This window comes from Andrena cerasifolii, chromosome 8, assembly GCF_050908995.1.
Source record: "Andrena cerasifolii isolate SP2316 chromosome 8, iyAndCera1_principal, whole genome shotgun sequence".
Lineage (NCBI taxonomy): Eukaryota > Metazoa > Arthropoda > Insecta > Hymenoptera > Andrenidae > Andrena > Andrena cerasifolii.
The window spans coordinates 7,007,890-7,028,659 of NC_135125.1; the positions used below are offsets into that span (position 1 = coordinate 7,007,890).

Genomic DNA, 20,770 nt, shown 5'->3' on the forward strand with positions numbered 1-20,770 from the left:
GTTTTTGTATAAAAACGTTTTTATTATCATTCTCAGTAAAATATTATTCGTATTTAATTAACAGTTCGCTATTCATGCGCACAATGATTCATTCAACGTTCACGCCATTGCATTTTGAGTTATCTACAGACGATTAGCGCTGCTTCATCGAGTGGTTGTAGAAAGACGACGCTCATTGCTTCTTCCGATCACGGGAGTATATTCCCGGTTTGTACGTCGGTAAGAACGGCACGTAGTAAGTCCACTTCCACCTGCAAGATTATTTAGTAGTTAAAAAATCTGGGTACGCAAGCTTTCTCTTAAGCTAGAAGTTACAGCGACTTAGAGGCGTTTCTTCACCTTCTCAGAGCATTCATTCCGAATGGAAAATCGAATGTATTGGGCACGTATTCCCCTTCGTCCTCATTCTCGCCTGACTCAGCATTCAGCTCCATTTCTTTTGCCCATGCTTCGAGGCCACGTTCCTCGGGGGTACCTTATCATTGTTGGTAAATTAGTAAATCGTATCTAATCAGAAATGGAAGGTAAGGGGAAAAACAGGGAATGTCACAAAACAGCTTTATCGAGAAGATCAAGTGTTTTGCTCCAGTGCAGAATGGACATTACCTGTTTTTAACTTTATAACCCTTTGTGATTCGACAATTCTGTAGTCCCAGTTGCCACCAACAAAATCTTAATATATAAAGCAGAAAGCTTCTAATACGTTTGTGTGTTTGTCTGTCGCTTAAAAACTTTCGAACAATAAACTCTGGGATCACAAAATGTGCCTCAGCTCATTATGGTTGACTAATCCAGATGAATGTGACTATTAAAAAAAGATAAAAAAAAAATAGTAACAAAAAATATTTGTTTATAAAATCAGAATCTAAATTTCGGGCGAAGCCGAGTATTAAAGCTAGTATGCTATAAATCCCAAAATCACGAGAAACGGGCACCCCTCGTTTTCCCCCTTTACCCTTCTAATATCCTTTACTTTGGAGTAGGTTCTACCTGGTATGATATTGTCCAGCAGACACCCTACTACACCCCCGACAAGGATAGTAGTGCTGAGCAACACGGTAATTACACCATTGGCTATCTCGTTTCCAGTCTGCACTGCATCCGAGTGTTTGATCATCCACTTTGATAAAACCTGCAAAGAAGAGCCAGTTAGCTGTATATCTGTAATTTAATATTCGAAAGTGCCTTCTTTGCACGGCGCCACGTTCAAAATGGCCAAAAGGCGAGGCTTGAAAACTGTTACAATATCGATTTCGGTTCTCCGGTTATGGAACCGATGTGAGGAGGGAAGTAGGAACCGTAACCGAGGCAGATAATAGTTGGAAATTTCGGCTCTTCATGATCGTTTTAATCAGAACCTCTATATGGCAGTTTTAAACAGTTATTTCTCGGAGCCGTTTCAAGCCCTGCAGTCTCACCAGTGGGAAGAAAATTGAGAATCCGAGGATGTAGAGGTTCCTCGCTGAATTCAGGTTTACGTACTGCAACGCGGAGAGACCTGAAAGACAATGGTAGTTGCCGAATCGTTCTTAGTAACACCAGGAAGGGCCAGTATGTTTGCTTTTACCACACCGAAAGCGCAAATCATCCCGAACATCACGCAGAATATCCCGCCGACTATGGGCTCGGGGATGATGATGAAAACGGCGCCGAATTTGCTGATTAGCCCTTGCAGTATCATTAGCCCGCATGCCCACTGAATCACCCTGCGACTGCCCACTTTTGTGACGCCTTAAACAGAAGATAACCCTGGTGAATTCTTTACTTTTCCAAGATGCTAGAAACAATTTCGCAGAGAAACGCGACACTTACCTATAGTTCCAACATTCTCTCCAAAAGTATTTGTACCGTTTCCACTGCCCCAGAGGCCAGCCAACATGGTGCCAAGGCCCTCCATTCCGATGCCTCGGTTGATGGCGTGAACTGGAGGCGGAGGAGCGCCTGAAAGTTGCAATTCGGTATATTTCGACCATTTTCAACTACAGCCACTTTTATTCTTCATATTTGCTTCGTTTTTAGGTATTGCATACCGCACATCCTAGACGTTGTTGGGTAGTAGCTGATAGACTCCACTGTGCAGGCTAACACTCCAGCTAGCATGCCAAGTACACCCGAAAGGGTTACAGTCGGCACACCCCATTGCCCAGGGTAAGGGACCCTGAACCATGGGGACTGACTGATGATCTTCAATTTACTATCCGCCCTAGCTGGGTGACCAACTGGCAGGGCATCAGTCACAGTTAGGATCACGCAGATTATCCACATGAATATTATTGTTAGTAGTACCTGAAGAAAAACACCAGTTCCATAGACCTATCATTAAAGTTTTATAAAACTTTTTTACTTTGCTGGTCGGGTTAGTAATTAATATAAATTCACTCTCCTAAGACTTTGACACTAAGCTGAGGATGGAGTGCAAAGTTTTAAGTGGCTGACCTCTGTAATATGTCAGACAGTATGCTTCGAGGGAAAGTGTACAGTGTACTTTTTTTTGCGATTCGCTTTAAGGGGTCATTCCGGTTAGCGCGCTGAAAAATTCAGCGATTTTCAGGAATTTATTGCGACGAGAATAATTATAGTAATGGAATAAAACTTTTTTCCACTTATTAAACTACATTTCTACCGAAAATACTTGGTTGTAGTCCCTGCCAGAGTCACAGGTGTGCAGAACAAGCAGTAAAATTTATAAAGCAATCGGTTCGATAGCTTTTGAGATTTTATCTTCACGATGTGGATCTCTGCGTTCCTACAAAATGCCTCTGTAAAAGCAAAAACAGTCGGAATTTTTCCATGAAAATTTAACAGTACATTCTTAAGGATATGTACTTTCGAAAAATGTTTAAAAAAAAATCGATTGTTTCAACCTGTCTAGCCGGAATGACCCCTTAATCTCACTCTACCACTTGAGAGTTAATTAAAGATAAACTGTATGGATGTAAAGAGAAGAGAATTGGAGATGTACTGATAAGAATCTTCTTACCGGGAATAGTTTGAACAACTCGAACCACACGATGCGTATCCCTTCGCCTTTACGATACGTCGGGATCGGAAATGGCACGTTGACCAATATTTGGGAGTACATAGTCAACATCAGTATCGTCCTAGGGAAGTAAGAAACATTATTCTTCTCCCGATCGCTTCTCCATCCATCGTTAGAAACTCACCCAGCCGCGATACCCCAATGTTGCGACGCAGCGTCAGCAGCGTTCTCGAAAAGGGACAATCCCACCAGGGAAACCGTCGGTACGATCGTCAATGGCGTTATGAATTTTAATAAATAACCGATGATACCTGCGCAACATCACGCATTAAACAAACACTCTTTTGTTACCGCCGGACAGATTTTTAAAAACTTTTAAATACCGCCAAAGCCGAGGACCACTTGGAACAATGCAGAAACAGCAATTGCCCCGGAGAGCTCCCTCATCCTGACTTGCCATAATTCAGTGCGATTCTCGAAGGACATCTCGTTTAAAATTTCTGGCGCTGGACACTTCCATTGTGGCAGACTCAGAAGCGCCAGAGTCGGGACTAGAAACGAAATGGTCCCCCCTTGCACCAGGGGCAACCTATGGGAGAGAACAGTAAAACCTCTGAATACCTAAAACTTAACACTTCCATTGTAAATAATTTCTGGAAGTACCGCCGTCTCGCGGTACCCAGAATTGCAAAATTCCCGCTGGTTTCAGGCGATAAAATCCGAAATAAAAGGCATCGGGTAATTCTGTTCTCAGAATTTGTTAGAGCTCGCTAATGAACCGTAAATCTTGCTAAACAAGAGTACAGCGCGATATTCGCGACAATAAAGTGGCAGGAATTAATGAGACTGCAACCTACAGACACGGTAGCTAACGCGCATAAATATCAGTCGTCGATCGCAAGTAGGTATCGCCTTGAATTTCAGATTCATGTATACTGATAAATTGCACCGCGCTTTTATTCCCTATCTCGTTAGGAAAATCACTTAATGTGCTCGTAAATGTTATTAGAAGTCAAGCTCGCATACATCTTTCATGAGAGTCGTGCTAAAGCGTTCTCTTTATTGAGATTACGCAACGAAACGAGGCGCACTTTATCCCCAGAGTTCATGAATCCTTATGATTCCGGTTGATTAACAGGCGCGCCCAATTAAAATTCTTAACTCCCTATAAACTGCTTCCGCAAATCGTGGTTTCCTCTTCAAATACATTATTGATATCGGATAATTGATTAGCGGATACGATTTCATCCACGATGATTAGTTTTAAATAATTGCCCGATTAAACGAGTCAAGCCACCGTTTGCTTAGTTGCACCGGCAGAGCCTAAAGCAAACTTGACAACTGTTGCGCAGCCCGCGAAACTGATTAAATTGCCACAATTAAACTGGCGCCCATTAAACGTCCGTTCGGAATTTAATACTTAGAGCGACACGCGGCAATTCTATCGCCGCGAGACTAACAGACGCAACTGATCCTATAAGTGGCGGGAGATATGTGAAAGCAAGTTGTAGAGCATAGAGCGAACTGAAAACTTAACGTGACCACGAATAACACTCTACTCTCTATGGATCTTTAATTCTCCCTTCTCATTCTTCACAGTTTCTTTACCTGCACCCTACGATGGTTTGCACCAAGGTCACCAACCCCGTGACGAATATCATGGTGGAGATTATGTAACTCCTCGCTGGATCATCCTCAGCCATGCACAAAGCTGGCGTCAGGATGAAAGGGATCGAGACGATCGCGCCGATCATTGTCAAATAGTGCTGAAAAGAAGCATGCCGTTTGTTTTTCTACTTCGATAGCAGGCGCCCCCCAAGTAAGATCGATAAATAATCGTGTGGGATCAATACTGAGATCATAGACAGATTACAGTAATCTTGATTGTCCGAAGGTCTTGGGAACACATACTCGAATATGTTATCAAGGTAAATAATATAAAGGCGGGAGATTTTATATTGCTAATCCTTTACAGTCTACTGTAGTAACTCCTCGTCCAACTTCACTTCAATTCGTGTAAATTAACAAGTACCTGAAGAGCCATGAATAAGCACAGGTACCATGGTGGGACATCGTCGATCCCATAGGTAATATTGGCGTTCCTGTTGCTGTTGCTATTGGTCTTGGTATCCTCTAGCGCGAACGTCGAGTTCTCTATGCTCTGAAACGACACCGAGGCGCGTACACCTTAATTCAGTCATCATAAACTTGTCATCTCTTAATTTCTAGCAACATTTCAACTATTATCCTTTAAGTATTAGGGATCTACTGGTCCTCTAGTTTCTGTTTGTAGAAGACGACTCTAATTTAACGCCTCAGTGGATGGGACAAAGGTGCGGGACCGTTACTGTATAATCTCCGGAAACGTTGCGGGACCATTGCTGTAAAATCTCCGAAACTTTGCAGGAATATTTCCTGCAATGTTGCACAGGGGAGGACGTAGGGTGATTCCTGCAACGTATCAGTAATGCTACCTGCAACGTTGCAATCTTGCACCGTAACATAGTTTTAATGTTCGGGTGCTGAAGGGGCAATGGTAACACCAAGCTCGTTGACACGTAAAAAGGCATAATTATTAGTGGCCGTATTAACACACATCACATTTTCATGCAAATTGTAGAGGAAGTGCTGTATATTTGTAATACCAGTTTGTTTAAGGCCCGGCGCACACGAGCGGCATGCGTCATTTTGCAGTCGCATCATTACGAATATCTCTCTATATAAATATGTACTGCTTAGTTAATTTTTGTTTTAAATATTGTATTGTCATCTAAACTACGCACGCCTGCAAAGTTTCAAGACAATTGGATAGTTAGAAGCGGGTTAAATTTGAATTGCCAGATTTCAGCCATACATACGTCAAACAAACATACAAACGGAGAATCGAAGTTGAATAAAGTCGTTTAATAACAAAAAGTAGCTGAAACTTTGGTCTAAATGAAAAATGACAGAAAGCATCGTTTTTCATTAAGGTGCAGGTAATTTGAAACACCGGTATTCTAATTTACCTTCAGCTTATAAACTTAAAAAAAAACGTGTAGATAATAAAATTATTTTCTTTTCTGATGTAATCAGGCTGAAAAATCAAAATATAGGAATAATCTTAGGTAAATATAAATAGACAGCGCTGGCGCAAATCGACGCGGCGGTAGCTGTTACGCGTGAAACAAAAGCATCGCTAAGCTTTGGAATATTCGAAATTACCTTCACCTTCGGTATTTCAAATTTGCAACGTGGCATTGAAATCTATAATTTCACGTCACACTCTGTATTCTCGAAATTGTCGCAGAACTGAAACGGGACCATAGAAAGAACCCGCAAATTAGTAGATAAAGTGTTTAACTCTATCTAAGTTTTTGTTTATTTTAACCACGATTGAAACGATTGAATACTTGCTGGCAAAGTTTTGCAGATCGACGTTTTCTTATTCTGCAGATTAAGATTTACTTGAATATCTACGTCTTACGCATAGTAAATCTGTAGGTAAGGAATCCGAACGATAGTTGGAGTCTTATTTTCACTCCTAGAAAGGTATTTTTCACTTTACAAATGCTTTTTCAAGCATTACTTTCTAAACACTTGGCAGTGAAAATGCCCTGAATCGACAAATTTCTGAAGTTATAATTTATTTCTTTAAAACAGTGTAGTGAAACTATTTGAAACTCGGCAGATATTTTCATCTATCCATGTACTACATGTACAAAAAAATTGAAAACACTGGTACCATTTCTTCGACATATTTTCAGCTGTTTTATCTGTCAAGATCGTCTCTTTCCAGAAGAGTACGTGTCGAATCAGTGGAGATTAAAATCGTTGTAACTCAGCAACCGTTTTGTGAATTCGTTTGAAATTTTTTGAGCACATCAGGAAGATTAAAAAGAACAATCTCACAAATTTTTATCAACTTGGTACCATTTTGAAGATAGGTCCGATACATCCATAAGTCGAAAATGTCGAAATGGCGGTTCATCCACAAATGTTATTAGAAATTAGATAACGTTAGTAGTTCATTAGACACTTCGGAATTCCAAATTAGCAACAGTATTCCAAATATGCTGCGCTTCCTTTGCATATAGGTGTTAGCCTGACGGAGTTTAGCCAATCGCACCCGTTTTCGGCGCTGTGTGCTTTTTCCTTCGCCGGCCAAGTTAAATGTATCTCGCGAATCTCGCATGTATATCTAATTTCCACAGATTTATTACGTCCACGGTACAAACGATTCTCGCGCGCTTAATGGATCGTTTAGAATCTAAATATGTATCTATGTACTGTCCTTCGCATGATTAAGATCGCTCAAGTTCACGATCTGGTTAACGATTCAGTACGAGTCGTTCTTCCAACACTTTTTCATCGAGGATTTCAGATCATGGTGTTTATAGGACGTTTGGAGCGATTGATTCTCGGCTCAGAATTTTAGGGGCACTCGGAAATCCTTTGCTAGACACTTTGCTAGGGATCTCGGATATAGTCTCTGTAAAAGGATTCCACTAGAACTTGAGGAGCATTGAAGTTTAGGTTTAAATTAAAATTGAAACTTAACGAAGCGCGGAAAATGTTTCTGCTAATGGATGACTAAATGGAAGTTTGGAATCTATTCGTTAGACGCGTCTTCCTCGTGAGATTTCTTCATCACTTACCACCTCGGTCATGTGTATCCCGTTCTCAGGCATTCTGAGATCGCGCTTTCACTTGTTTCTCGCATAAAAGGGAGCTGGTTCTCCTGGCACCCCAATAGGAAGCCCGTTGTCCAGGGATGATATCCCTGACGATTCTCCGGGAATCGCTGACAATCGCGGAAGCTCCCTGCGCCGCGATCGGACCGAACGTCCACGTTAAACCGGAGTTAGCGACGAACTGTGTCAATACCCGCGTTCGCTCCTTAATTTATCACTAAATGCACGGCCAGAGATGGGGCATTCGCTCGTCCGGATTTTGCTCAATTGGGAAAAGTACTAGACGCGTGTTAATAAGAAAACAACGCTAATTTGCTTCTCTTCCGTAGGTATATGGAGGTACAAGTACACGGTAGTAAGGTAAAAACGAGTTTAGAGAAGTGAAACAACGCTCTCGTAGCTAGCAGTCGATTGAATTATGAATATAAATTATGAATGGTGGTCAATGGTAGAAACAGTAGGCACTGTGGGTTTCAGGATATTGAGAAGTATAAATATTCCATTGGGGAATTATGCATTTGTATCTCTAGACTCGTAATTTACAATAGTCACGCGGCACGCAAAGTGTTGAATTATAGAAATTAGACTGTTCGAAGCGCACGTGTCGATTAGTTGCCAAGGAATCTATCGCGGTATAAGACTCTTCGTTGATAAAAATAATATTATCTATAGTTTGGCGTGGGATCTCTAATAGCAGGTACTCATGGGGCATTAGTTAGCGTTGGTTCTGTCACGTGTTTCTTAATCTGTAAATTTCACGCGTCACGTGTATCGATAGTTAAAATTTCTTTGGACGTGATGCTTAAACCTGAAGCGCAGTTTCTCGGTCATCGCTAAATTGAAGTTCAAATCTAGCGTGCGAAAATGCATCTTGATAATAAGTTAACTATACACAGTATAGTAACAGCGAAACATATGAAATACCTAGTACAGTAAGACGCGCAAGGGATTTCGAGAAGAGACAATAGAATTAGTGTGGGGTTCGCAGCACGAGCCCTATCACAGATATTTATAACGTCCACCAGTACATGTGTACTTCTTTATTGCACTGGTAATAAAACGTGCTTACTATATATTCACTTTATCGACGATTAAATCTACAGATTATTGTAGCGCTATCTTACATTTCGTTGAACAAAATATTTGCTAAAACCTAAATGAGAAAGACGATACGTGGAAGTACATCCTTTCCGCAGAAATACGTTTGAACTTGAAGTCATTTGAACATCCCTTCAGGAGCAATTCGTAATCTCTTCAGGGTTGTTCCGAGATCTCTTCAGGGTCAGTTCGTAATCTCTTCAGGATCAGTTCGTAATCTCTTCAGGGTTGGTTCGAGATCTCTACAGGGTTGTTTCAAGATGTCTTCAGGGTCAGTTCGTAATCTCTTCAGGATTGATTCGAGAACTCTTCAAAGTTGTTTCAAGATCTCTTCAGGGTCAGTTCGTAATATCTCTTCAGGGTTGTTTCGAGATCTCTTCAGGGTTGTTTCAAGATCTCTTCAGGGTCATTTCGTAATCTCTTCAGGATTGGTTCGAGATCTCTTCAAAGTTGTTTCAAGATCTCTTCAGGGTTGTTTCGAGATCTCTTCAGGGTCATTTCGTAATCTCTTCAAGGTTGTTTCAAGATCTCTTCAGGGTCATTTCAAGATCTCTTCAGGGTAATTTTAACATCACTTTAATTTTTATTTCGCACGCCATGATCTCAAAGTGATACCACAAGGTCAGTTCAAGGTAATTCTACGCTATAGATTGATTACTCTCGTGCCAGGTATTTCGAATCTCCCGCAAACAATACAGGTGGCGCCAGCGTTAGACAGAGTTCCATGTAACCTCGATATTTATATAGTCCAAGCTGTGTACCATAACCTATCGCGTTGTTTCGTAAGCATTGTGTATCGTAAATAGTAATTCCAGCGACCGCTGCTTCATGTTTTCCCGTCTTTCCCCTAATATTCTAAGAAAGTAGAAGTGAGCGTAAAAAATGGACGAATCAGTGGAACTCATGGACGTGGAGGTGATTCCTCCCGCGGATGACAGCAAAGCTGTTGATTCAGACCAAACGAGCGTGAAAACGTTTAATTCGAACAACGTGCAAGTACCCGAGGTAAAGGACTATTAATTATTAATCACGCTCCATCAATGATCCTCAAATTCGTTTGATTCTTCTTATTAACCTCCCGTTTCTGTGCCCTGAAATGTTGCATTATAAATTTGTTTTCCTCTTGTCTTACTGTCTCATCGCTTACTGTGGTACATTTGTTTCATCCAAATAGGTACAGACAGATAGCCATTGCGAGAATAGTGGCGATGCATTTATGGCTGGCATAGACATATTTGGCAAGGAAGAGAAATTAAAAATGGAAGAGAGAGCCAAGCGTTTCGGGCTAACGGAGAAGACTAATTTGCCAAGCCCGGAACAAGAGTTGTATTCTAGGTGAATATTCTGATAGATATTATTTCGGAGGGGTACAGGATATGACGATTAAATGTGAGATGCTCTATGTTGTCTTACTTTTAGCATGGGGGTTGTAGAAGACAATGAGAATACAAAGAATATCAGACTGAATGTGATACACGTGAGAGGAACCGAAGAAATGAGCACCAAAGATGTCTTCAAGTATTTTGAGGATTATGCTCCTGCATCCATTGAGTGGATTAACGACGTGTCGTGTAAGAATGGTTTATAAGTTAACAAGCTTTACAATAGAAGAGCTACCAGCATTTCATTAATACGTAATGCATTACAGGCAATGTTGTATGGTTGGACAATTTGTCAGCAGCTAGAGGAATGCTGGGACTATCGAAGAGAATTATCGGTTTAGACAAACAGAATTATAGAAGCGCAAAGCTGCACGATGATAATCCTGACGAAGAGAATAATGTAACTAACGAAGACTGTACCATAGAAATGGTAGATGACACTGAGAGTACAAACACAGCGAAGGATGCTACGCAGGAAGGGGACTACATAAGCATCAAGGATATTAAGTATCCATTACCTCCGGGAATGTGGAGGAAAGGTATAGATTGTGCGAAATCTAAAGCAATATTTCTTAGGTTTGCTACTAGGGCTGATAAGAAACAACCAAACGCGGAAAAGATGAGCGAATATTACAAGAAATACGGCAATCCCAATTTTGGAGGTAATACCACGTACTACGATCATACTTGTAACAAAAGCGTAAGCAGTTTACTTGAATATCCTTCTTTGTAGGTGTTAAAGGAATCTTGACCGAGTCTCGTAAACGAATGTACAAACAAATCAAGCAGAACAAAAGAAAATTCAAAGAGAATCAGGAAGAGGATGTCGAGGATAAGAAACGTTCGAAGAATCCGTGGGGTGAATTATCTGAGTGCTGGGGTGTGAACGACACTACGGAGGATGATTTCGGCACGAGAACTGAGCAGAAGGATCAAGGCCGCAGCGTGAAGGAAAGACTAGGCGTGAAGTATCCCTCGAAAGAGCCAACCCACTCCGAGGAACAGCAGGACAGCTCGAGTAGCGACAGTGAGAACGAATGGTGCAAAAGGAGTAAAGTGTTGCGAATGCGGATGCACGCGGACGACGAAGAGGAAAAGATCCACAAGCGACGCGCGAAAATACAGCAGCAGGTAAGCGGATTCTTAATCGATTGTTTTACACGCAATAGGACTCCGTTCCAACGTTTGTACATTCATTTGCAGACGATCCTGAACACCTTGAGCAGAGGCTGTGATTTACGATCGAGGCTAGGCAAGTCGAAGAAGGGGACGCAGTTCCGCGATGCGATCCAAGTAGTTGTGACGAATACAAACGCAACGAAGTCGAGCTCGTTGAAGCTTAACGATTCAGAGGTAACCATTAATGCTATGGTACTTAGTTTTTCACCTACAAGTGTGTGTTCTCGTTCCGTAGGAGGAGGATGGTGAAATCGTGGACGACAATGCGAGTCAGGAAAAGGAGGAAGGTGAGTGGCAGCCGTCCGACGAGGAAGAGCAGAAGGACGAGGAGGACGAGGAGTATAGCGACAATGATAGCGACAGACCAGTGAAAGAAGTCCAGGGACCTAAAGGCAGCGTGATAAAAGTAGTTCAACACAAACCTCGCCTTGCTTCCACGGTGTGGGCGAGACTGAACCACGTGAAGAGCGAGGTTACTGATAATTCCGTCAAGGACAGGTAATAAGTTTAATAAATCTTCTGTTCGCGCGAATGAGTGTCCTGTATCGTGTAATATTTTAAAGGCAATCGAGAGTGCGAGACCTGAGGAGTACTTTGAAGGCTGGTGATCTTCGGTCTCGGATCGGTAATCACACGAGAGGGCGGTCTCCCTTGAGGATAGAAGTGAAAAATGACAAGTATACAGAAGAGGGCAGTGAAACGGAATAATCTGTTGACTAGTTGAATGAATTAAAGACGCGAGGCACGGTGGTATGTTTCAGTGAAAAGAACAGGATGGTGCAAAACTTTTATAATTTGGGTGTATACAAAGATAGAACGTGCATTCATTACGCCTGGGTCAGATACACTTCATTTAATTTCGCATAAAGAGATGTGATTCACCAGCAGGCATACATTGAATCTTTAACGCTGCCCAGCGTTAATAATTTTTACACATTAATACTGAACATCACCTTCTTACTCTTAAAACGATATATTAACGAATGGGTAATAAGTGCTTCCTGGCGTGTATGTAAATATTATCTGGCGCAGATAATAATGGGAAAGAAACTTTCGTTAACACATTGGGCATGAACAGAGTATATTTTTAAATATTCGTTTGCGCAATATAGACTCGGTATTTAAAGAGAGAAGATATTTCGCCCAGGGGCGAATTATCTTCGGACACATCATCGACGAAGGGACAGAAGTTATGCAAACGAGTATTTAATCGATTATGTATTAAAAGAATATACATAGTAACTTAAAATGTTACCTTTTGTTTGAAAAATTGCTATGGCGAAACCAGCGAAGCAACAAGCTCCTAAATACTCGACACAGAATTGTAAATAAAAATAAACTTGTACGCGATTAATGCGACACGTACAGACCACATTTAGAGTATATATTTTCCTTATGTATTTTGCAAATAATGAAATGTTTCGAGATCTGTGATTTCTTAGACATGTACTTTAAAAGAGCAAGGGATAGGTTCCGGTAATAATACATCGCCAATCCTCTAATTCTAATTAGAAAACGGAAGCTTTGTTGTGCGAGAACTTTTCGCGTATCCAATACGGCGTGAAACGAAACTGCAACAAAATTATAGCAGAGCTTTATCCGCATTGAGAAAATAGGGATAAGAATAATTGTGACATCGATTCCGAATAATTGACCAATAAAGCCGCTTTTATATTAGCACAATAATACTTTTTGAATAGTCATTTCGAATACAATAATTGATCATTATCGTTTCAATATGATTCAAGTATAATATATATTCATCATTTTATATGAACAACAATTATTCGGAGAAATGATTGAGGTGATTTAAAAAAAGCGACATTTCCCGTCGAAGAACACAGTGAATTATCGAAATATTATTCTGTAGCCGCATTCATAGAAATCTATAACGATACTTTGATTCTTTCTGCTAATTTAATATCATTTTTCCTGCACGCTTCGTCGTTTGTAACAAAAATTCTGTACCATCATGATTTGTTTCAGAATACATAGAAGTGTTCACCGAGCTACAATTACATATCGGTTTAAAGACAGTTCCAGTACTAAATTTTATGAATGCAGCTGGAGGCACGAGGTAATTTCATGCATTAACAAACGAGATGCGATATTTTTTATACCACTTAGCGATCAAATGTTCGTATATTACGTGCTTTATTTAACGCCACCCTTCTTGCTAGCTATATCCTCTAACTGTGCATCGACTTCCCAATCTCATATCTACGTGATTATATGTTTTATTTAATTGAGACGGTCTGCAAATTGCGAACGAGCTTCGGTAATCAAGTAACCACTATTTTTAATTTAGAATCAGAAATATCAATCTCGTTTGCTAAAAGGCAATCGTGCAAGATATCGTGGATCTCTTTCCTCTGTCATACATAAAAATCGTTAATGCGTCTTCTAATTACAGCTTTCCCATTTTCTTTTTATCGCGTCGGTCGATAAACGCGTTTCATCGTTCGCCTTCGCTCTCTATCCCTCATTTTTTTTTTGTTCTTTTTGTTTTATCATAAATGACGTATAACATTGAAAATCCATAGACGAAATAGTCTTTCAATATTCGGATATATATATATACATATATATATATATATATAAGATATGAATCGGCAACAACAACAAATACACGCAACATTAAGTATATTAGGCCTGATGATATCGATAATATCTCTAGCAGTGTATGTTATTAAACACTACGATCTATCGTTGCTCTCAATCCGCTTGCATCCCGTGCCTCTTTCTTTTCGCGATAATGGTGTTCCAATGTTATCCGTTCCTTCTTATGATTATCAGCGATTTCAGTCGTTTGAGAAATTAAGAACGCGGTCGTTTAATGATAGAAGAGACACTTCCATGAAATTTGTATGGTCGCAGCAAGTGCGATATTTGATATATCACGATCACAGCAGATTTATATAATAATACGTGTACTTTATTCTCGAGTTACTATTCAAGAACGTGGAAAAGTGTAATTAAACATCAAGATTGCAGAAGTTTCGTCGTAACTTTTCTTTATATTTGATGCTCGAAAGAGAACAGACAAATTTGATGGAATTCAATAGCATTACAACTTTGCCCTGTCAACGCACGATATTGTTTTTATATCGCTTACGACCTTATGCCTATGAAAAAATAGAGTTTCAGACTTGTTGATCTGCGAATTTTCCACGCCGACCGGTTAACACAGAATCGAGTCTGAAAGCCAACAAGCCGTGTATGATTTCTAGCGAGTCGCAATGACTTGTGGGTTCGCGAACGTATTCGAGTATCCTCGTTTCGGCGTGAAAGGCGACTTGGAACACCGATATCGTGCGCACGACCGACCGGCTCGCAAGGATTTCTCCCCGCGAAAATTATTCGACAAACATTTTGGCGGTGCTAGCCGCTCGACGGCGCCCTTCCGTTAAAACTACGAGACTTTAGAGTAACTTTTTAAATACATGTATATATTTTCACGAAAAATCTGACAAGACAACCACTGTACACGCAGAAAGATTCGGATGCTTTGAACGTCACAACTCGCCGATAATTATCTTGACCACAGCGATTCGAGATTACTGTATGGCTCGACGAGATAGTGTCGACGACAAAATCGGAAGGATACGAGGAAGAAAGAATTCTCTCTATAGACTCTGCAACGTACAGATTATTGCTTCCGTAACAAATTGAGGTGCTGAAGTGCTAGTGACTCGTACTCGTTTCCCTTATTTTTACACCGCTCGGAGAATTGATTGTAGCTGCAGATTCTGTGAGCTTCTCATCCTTACCCGTATGATTGAACGCGTCAAATATCTCTCTGTTTCAATGTTTATTGCACGACCATACTTCATTGAAGGAGAATATAGCACGAAGATTGTTAACAAGAATTTACAAGTGCTTGCACGCTGGTTTCTAGATACTTTCTTCCCGTATTCCCTTGTAAATTACTTCGTGTTCAAAATGTGCGGAGATACTGAAAACGGAAAATTGAACACCTATACCGCTAAAAAAATTACGTCGATAAAAATGTATGCACTTAGTTTAGTTTGAAGTGTGACTTTCGCACGGCGAGAGATTCAGGATTATTCGGAGAATTAAATTATTCGCAACAGTGTTGAATTTCAGTATCGCGAGGCACATCGCAAACACGAATCGAAGCGGTTCACATCAAGAATTGAATAAGATGGCACATATTATTTGAACGAGCAAGTGTCCTCCTCGATTATCAGAGTTTGTTTAATGGAAATCAACGCGCTACTCCACGTAATCGTCCGGCTACTGATTTCCATGGGTGAAATCACCGTCTAAAAATCCGGACGACGTCAACGGTACAGTTATAGTTACAAGGACGCGAAGTATAAAAAGACACGTGTTAGATCCTTGCCGCTGCTGGAACTCGTATATTCTTTATGCACCTCTGAAAAGGAAAACCAATGAATTCTTCCGACGAGCCTAATTCTGGCAGGAGCAAAGCAAAAGAAAAATAAACATCAAGGAACTCCCTGTTCTTTTCACAAGTACTTTATGGAAAGGAAATGTTCTCGGAGACACGTCGTTGCGAAATTCCAAGAATCCAGACACAAGGGTGCAGAATTCCAATTGCCGGATGCGCAAGTTTTCTACGATATCGAAATCCATAAATTCATAGAATCCTTGAAACTTCTCCCGAACGTTCCTGCGGACTATTAAACTTTTTCACGACGCTCCGGGCGTAAACAGCAGCAAGGCTGAATCGATAATCCGATATTCCTCAAGGGCTCTGTAAAACAAGATGCGCTGAAAAATCGAAGAGGCCACTTGCGGGGGCAAAATACAACGTGGTTCTATTTCTCTCTGTCCCGCGAACATTCCCGGAGGGCTGGAGAGCCGTAAAAACGATATATCGTGGCAACGAGGCCGAATCCAAAGCCCCCTCCGAAAATCGTAACTTGTAACGAGAAAACGCGTCGACGCCTCGATTAAAATACGAATACGCACGCCATCGCCGTGTTTATCAAGAAACATTTTTATTGGATGCATCGAAGAACGTGAGATCTGATAGTGTTTTGAGGGAGGCAAAGTGTTTCGCACCGGATCGTTTCTGTTCTCCTTTCGCGCTCCTCTTGTGCTCTATCGCTTGGTATCATTCTCTCCTGCATTCTCTCTTATACCCTCTGCTCTCACTATTAACAAGATCCTACCCCGCGACCTTTACTTTCGCCCGACAAATCCACAATCCGTTTCCCCTTTTCTCTTCGCGCGACACATCGGGACTTTGATTTCGGAGACAAGAATAGTTCCTTTCCATTTTCTTTGCGTAAGCGTGTCCTCGTCATCCGATTGTCTTTAACAGCATGGTAGCTCTTCCTCCATAATCACATCGTAATACCATTGAAAGCGGAAAAAGCGAGCCAAGCTAATGGCTCCTTTGGGCACGCACTCGACGTCTTACATTCCCTTCGATGGTACTCGAACTTCTCGGCCTTCGTTATCACAATCGGACAATGTGTCTTTTGCTTTGCCTTCCCACCCCCCCCCCCTCCCTCCCCCGTTTACCGTTGGCGACACGCTCGCGTACAATAGATCCGCGATCCGTCTCGCCCACTTTCGTCGCGCCGCATTCCTTCCAGATTCCCTGTGTATATTTAATTAGGAGCGTATACCGAATATCAAACAAGAATCGTTCAAGAGAATATACACGTACACTTAGAGCGAAGTTAACACGAATCGAAACGAGAACGTTTTACGCACACCTAACTCACATGGTGAGTGTTTGAAGATGGACTCGAAGCGAGACGGATGCTGGTCTCGTAAATGAAGGTAGAAACAGAACACTACAGTAAACTAATTTGAACGACGAGCTAATCAACGAAAGGAACGGAAAGAAGATGATACATTCTAGGGTGTAAAAAAGGAGGATCGGAATTGTAGAATTGTAAAAAATAGAAAATACACGGATACAAGTATGTCCAAACAAACACCATGCGCGCATCGCACAATAATGGCAGTATATCGGTATGTTTTATATATATATACATATATACGTATATAATACCAGTAGATTGTGAAACAAGACGCAATTAAATGGCTCAGAAGAACTGGAAGCTGCATCGAATGCAATTAACTATGAATAAACACGTTTTTCTGCGCCTCTCATTCGTTCTTTCTCACGCGCATGTGCTCTCTCTCTCTCTCTCTCTCTCTCTCTCTCACACATACACACACACGCACACATTCTTTCTTGCCCACCTTATTCTCCCTCTCTTCTCTCTACAAACTAAGTCCGATAAAAGGCAGAAAGGAATTTCTGCGAGGTACGCACTACCCATACGACGAATAATGACACTGAAAAATTACAATAGTAACGTTAAGGAAACTATCGGGCAAAATATTTGGATGACTTCTTCAATGGCTGGTTGATTCGTAGTAACACACTTTCGAGCGTTCTCTTCTTTTGCGCGCGTTCGTTTTTTCATATCGGTCGCCGTGTTACGTGGCTTACAGGATATACATATACATATTTATACATATATATATATATATATCTCGCACATTACACCCGACCACGTCACTCACTCGGCAATTAAATCACAGACAATGTATATCATGACGGTGATTAACAATTAAAAAATCGTCAACTAGCGTTACCTATATTAATTCGGGATAAATAAAAGTTATTGTACAAATTAATATTATGCATTCAATGTAACAAAAAAAAAAAAGAACACTGTATTTCATATCGAACGGTAGCAGAGACATGCGAATGTACAAGTGTATGCACGGACACCGCGGTCTTTTCTTTTTTTTTTACCTCGTTCACCGCTCTTTCCTTCCTTTTTTAAACCATTCATCCTTCTCCTCTTCCCCGCCAATGTGTTTGCAGAACGTTCGTTACTTTTCTCTTCTCGCGGATCGTAGACAACTGTAAAAGAAGTACACTTCCGTTACTCCGACGCCGTATTTTCGTCTTCCCCCGAGTCGTCCTGCACACTTGCTACAGCTGAAACGTTACATACACGCTGCTTTGAATACCGATTACTGTTTCCACAATGGGCTGAGTCAGGCTAAGTTGCACGTACCAATAGACTACATAGCGTTTTCTTGATGATTCTTTTGGAATAGGAGAGTCTCTTCAAATATGTACTGCTTTAACACTTCTTTCGGAAGGTCGTCCAGCTCCATGTCAAACTTGAACGGCTCTTCCGCGACAGGCTGAAATAATTCGCAGCTATACGTGACGCTTATCTATCGACGCGCGACTACGTTAGAATTCATTAGCGGTTCTGTACTTCATCGGCGGGATCGTAATATTGCTCGAGGTATGGGTGCGCGAGCGCATCCTCCACGACGATCCGCTTGTTGGGATTAAACGTTAACATTTTGTCCAAGAGATCCAGAGCCCGTGGATCAGCGGTTGGAAAGAGATTCGTCCACGGAATCTTTGGCTTGTACGGTAGAGACTGAAGATAATTTCGTGCCTAAAATAAGCGAGACGAATTACAGGAAATGTATACGCGAGTATGTTGATAAATTAGAGACAGAACAGAGTATACTTTTTCGTTTATAATGCACTCAAGATCCTCGGGCGACGGCGATCCAAGGACTCCAAGTATATGGTTCAATTGGTCTAAGTAGTGCTTACCAGGGAATATTGCTCGTCTTGAAAGCATTTCTGCGAGAATGCAACCGACTGACCAGATGTCTATAGACTTGGTATAGCCCTGCGGAAAGGGACGGCAAGGTATAACGCTGCGTTACTTCTAGGTCGACATTCGGATTCAAAATTACCCCTTTACCTTTGAATTGAGCATTATTTCTGGAGCTCTATACCATCTTGTTGCCACATATTCGGTTAGGAAGCCAGCATGATTATGCTCCGGATCAGCAACTCTGGCTAAACCAAAATCACAGATTTTAAGGTCACATGTGGTATTTAAGAGCAGATTGCTTGGTTTCAAGTCTCTGTGCAGTACATTAGCAGAATGAATGTATTTTAATCCTCGTAATATTTGGTAAAGAAAATAGCATATATGATCATTACTAATAGCCTGAAATTGAAAAAGAGATTTAGATGTGTTGTAAGTCCTAAATATCTCGGGTATCCAGCGCTACTGTGCCGACCTGTGTTTTAAGAAGTTTGTAGAGATCTGTCTCCATCAGACATTGAACAATATATACATCTTTCATTTGTTCTATGGTAGGTGCCCTTAATATATCCCTTATATCTATTATCTGTAAAAGAAGCATAGAGTCAAGATAGCCTGGTATCTCCTATCCTGCGGATCGATAAAGGAACACTCACATTCTCATGCTTAAACCTGGTCAGAATCTTTATTTCCCTCAGAGTCCTCTGACTATACGTTTGATGTTCAAAAGGTGAAATTTTTTTAATAGCTACCTTTGTTTTCGTTACATTATCATAAGCAGATCTGCGGAAAGAAAATCCCAAAGTATGTAAAGAAAAGCTTTATTCATATTCGATGGTATTCCACAGATAAGATGGAAGCTTAGTAAGACTCTGGGAGTCATATCATCTACAAAGAGCACATAATGATAACACCATGATGTATGCACATGATGCTCATGCCTCCTAATCTGTAACCACAATACAGGAAGTGGTTCTTCAGTGTCACAGAATCTTGGTGACTTAAATTTAGCATAATTTCGAGCCTAATTTTTAAGAGTATTCAGATTGTTAACTACAACTCCGAAGTATTGGCAAGACTAATATTAAAGAATACGTAAACGTGACAGTCGTATTAATTACGATGACATATTAAAAAGGATGCGCCACATTGTTCTATTGTTAAAACCAACCTAGCGTCGTTAAATCGTTCGACGTTGAATATTCCCTGCGAAAGAGATTCATAAGTCGTGCGCGAAGAGATTCGCTATCGTCATAAAGTATTCGTGGAAGCAATCGCGATCTCGTTAGCGGTGCGGCGATAAGAACGATAAGCGCGAGATAAGCGACAGCGTACAAGGAAGTCGTGACGCCGCACGCAAGTGGACAGGGGTTTGAAAGGGTGTGACAATCGCGTTCAAAACTGGCGCCAAAAGGAGAGATCACAGAAGGATGAGTAGCACTTAATAGCGACTGCACACGGCATCAGGATACGAGCGAGTCCTTTGGGGTAGTCCGTGGAACGGAAATCTCGCCGAGGGGACGACAATTCGCATGACAACTGTATTTTCGATTGTTTATCTTTCGGCCTGTCAGCCAGTCGATACGCGTTCGAAATTTCTCCGAAGTAACGAAGGTAATTAACTCGGATACACTTACACGACCATTCCGTAGGCACCTTCACCCATGTACGACAAATTCGTGTACCGCGGGCCAACCTCGAACGTTTGTCCGCGAACGACCTCGCAATTCGGATTCACACTTGCTGAACCTTCACCCGCCATTTTGACAACTATTTTGCGGCTCCGGTGAAGTCAGGACGAGCCTTGCTTCTAAGCCGACTCGCCACAAACTACGCTACAATTAGACACAC

At 41.2% G+C, this 20,770-nt stretch overlaps 3 protein-coding genes across 6 annotated transcripts; 1 reads left to right on the forward strand and 2 right to left on the reverse strand.

Moving 5' to 3' along the window:
• Nucleotide 1: 1 nt before the first annotated feature.
• Nucleotides 2-7,819, reverse strand: LOC143372169 (solute carrier family 23 member 1). Its single transcript, XM_076818127.1, has 13 exons — nt 7,618-7,819; nt 5,013-5,141; nt 4,589-4,746; nt 3,364-3,569; nt 3,165-3,291; nt 2,981-3,101; nt 2,031-2,286; nt 1,813-1,941; nt 1,573-1,731; nt 1,419-1,498; nt 991-1,132; nt 340-475; nt 2-251 (listed from the first exon to the last, which is right to left on the reverse strand). The coding sequence occupies exons 1-13, from the start codon at nt 7,648-7,650 to the stop codon at nt 173-175; spliced, it is 1,755 nt and encodes a 584-aa protein (XP_076674242.1). The 5' UTR covers nt 7,651-7,819; the 3' UTR covers nt 2-172.
• Nucleotides 7,820-8,882: 1,063 nt separating this feature from the next.
• Nucleotides 8,883-17,998, forward strand: LOC143372168 (uncharacterized). Its single transcript, XM_076818126.1, has 8 exons — nt 8,883-9,756; nt 9,926-10,086; nt 10,171-10,322; nt 10,400-10,795; nt 10,867-11,264; nt 11,337-11,486; nt 11,548-11,810; nt 11,876-17,998. The coding sequence occupies exons 1-8, from the start codon at nt 9,634-9,636 to the stop codon at nt 12,018-12,020; spliced, it is 1,788 nt and encodes a 595-aa protein (XP_076674241.1). The 5' UTR covers nt 8,883-9,633; the 3' UTR covers nt 12,021-17,998.
• Rl (Mitogen-activated protein kinase rl) lies at nt 16,823-20,766 on the reverse strand. Of its 4 annotated transcripts, none has more exons than XM_076818143.1 (8): nt 20,557-20,766; nt 19,576-19,702; nt 19,395-19,505; nt 19,070-19,321; nt 18,827-18,994; nt 18,563-18,751; nt 18,353-18,485; nt 16,823-18,195 (listed from the first exon to the last, which is right to left on the reverse strand). In XM_076818143.1, exons 1-7 carry the CDS (start codon nt 20,679-20,681, stop codon nt 18,360-18,362), a joined length of 1,098 nt encoding a protein of 365 aa, XP_076674258.1. In that variant the 5' UTR covers nt 20,682-20,766; the 3' UTR covers nt 16,823-18,195; nt 18,353-18,359. The 4 variants fall into 4 exon arrangements, with proteins under 4 accessions (XP_076674258.1, XP_076674257.1, XP_076674255.1 ...); XM_076818142.1 differs by having other exon boundaries at nt 16,823-18,292; XM_076818140.1 differs by having other exon boundaries at nt 16,823-18,273; nt 20,557-20,765.
• Between the last annotated feature and the right edge of the window lie 4 nt (nt 20,767-20,770).

What these genes read in the sequence shown, in the direction of transcription:
- LOC143372168 (XM_076818126.1), top strand. Translation starts at nt 9,634, where the DNA reads ATGGACGAATCAGTGGAACTCATGGACGTGGAGGTGATTCCTCCCGCG. An exon ending in ACAACGTGCAAGTACCCGAG is followed by an intron (nt 9,757 to 9,925) that starts GTAAAGGACTAT and finishes TCATCCAAATAG; the next exon opens with GTACAGACAGATAGCCATTG. An exon ending in TGAAGCTTAACGATTCAGAG is followed by an intron (nt 11,487 to 11,547) that starts GTAACCATTAAT and finishes CTCGTTCCGTAG; the next exon opens with GAGGAGGATGGTGAAATCGT.
- LOC143372169 (XM_076818127.1), bottom strand. Translation starts at nt 7,650, where the DNA reads ATGCCTGAGAACGGGATACACATGACCGAGGTG. An exon ending in CATTGGGGTATCGCGGCTGG is followed by an intron (nt 3,102 to 3,164) that starts GTGAGTTTCTAA and finishes TTACTTCCCTAG; the next exon opens with GACGATACTGATGTTGACTA. An exon ending in AGTTGTTCAAACTATTCCCG is followed by an intron (nt 2,287 to 2,980) that starts GTAAGAAGATTC and finishes GTTTTTCTTCAG; the next exon opens with GTACTACTAACAATAATATT.
- Rl (XM_076818143.1), bottom strand. Translation starts at nt 20,681, where the DNA reads ATGGCGGGTGAAGGTTCAGCAAGTGTGAATCCGAATTGCGAGGTCGTT. An exon ending in ACAAACTTCTTAAAACACAG is followed by an intron (nt 19,322 to 19,394) that starts GTCGGCACAGTA and finishes TTTCAATTTCAG; the next exon opens with GCTATTAGTAATGATCATAT. An exon ending in AAATAATGCTCAATTCAAAG is followed by an intron (nt 18,995 to 19,069) that starts GTAAAGGGGTAA and finishes CCCTTTCCGCAG; the next exon opens with GGCTATACCAAGTCTATAGA.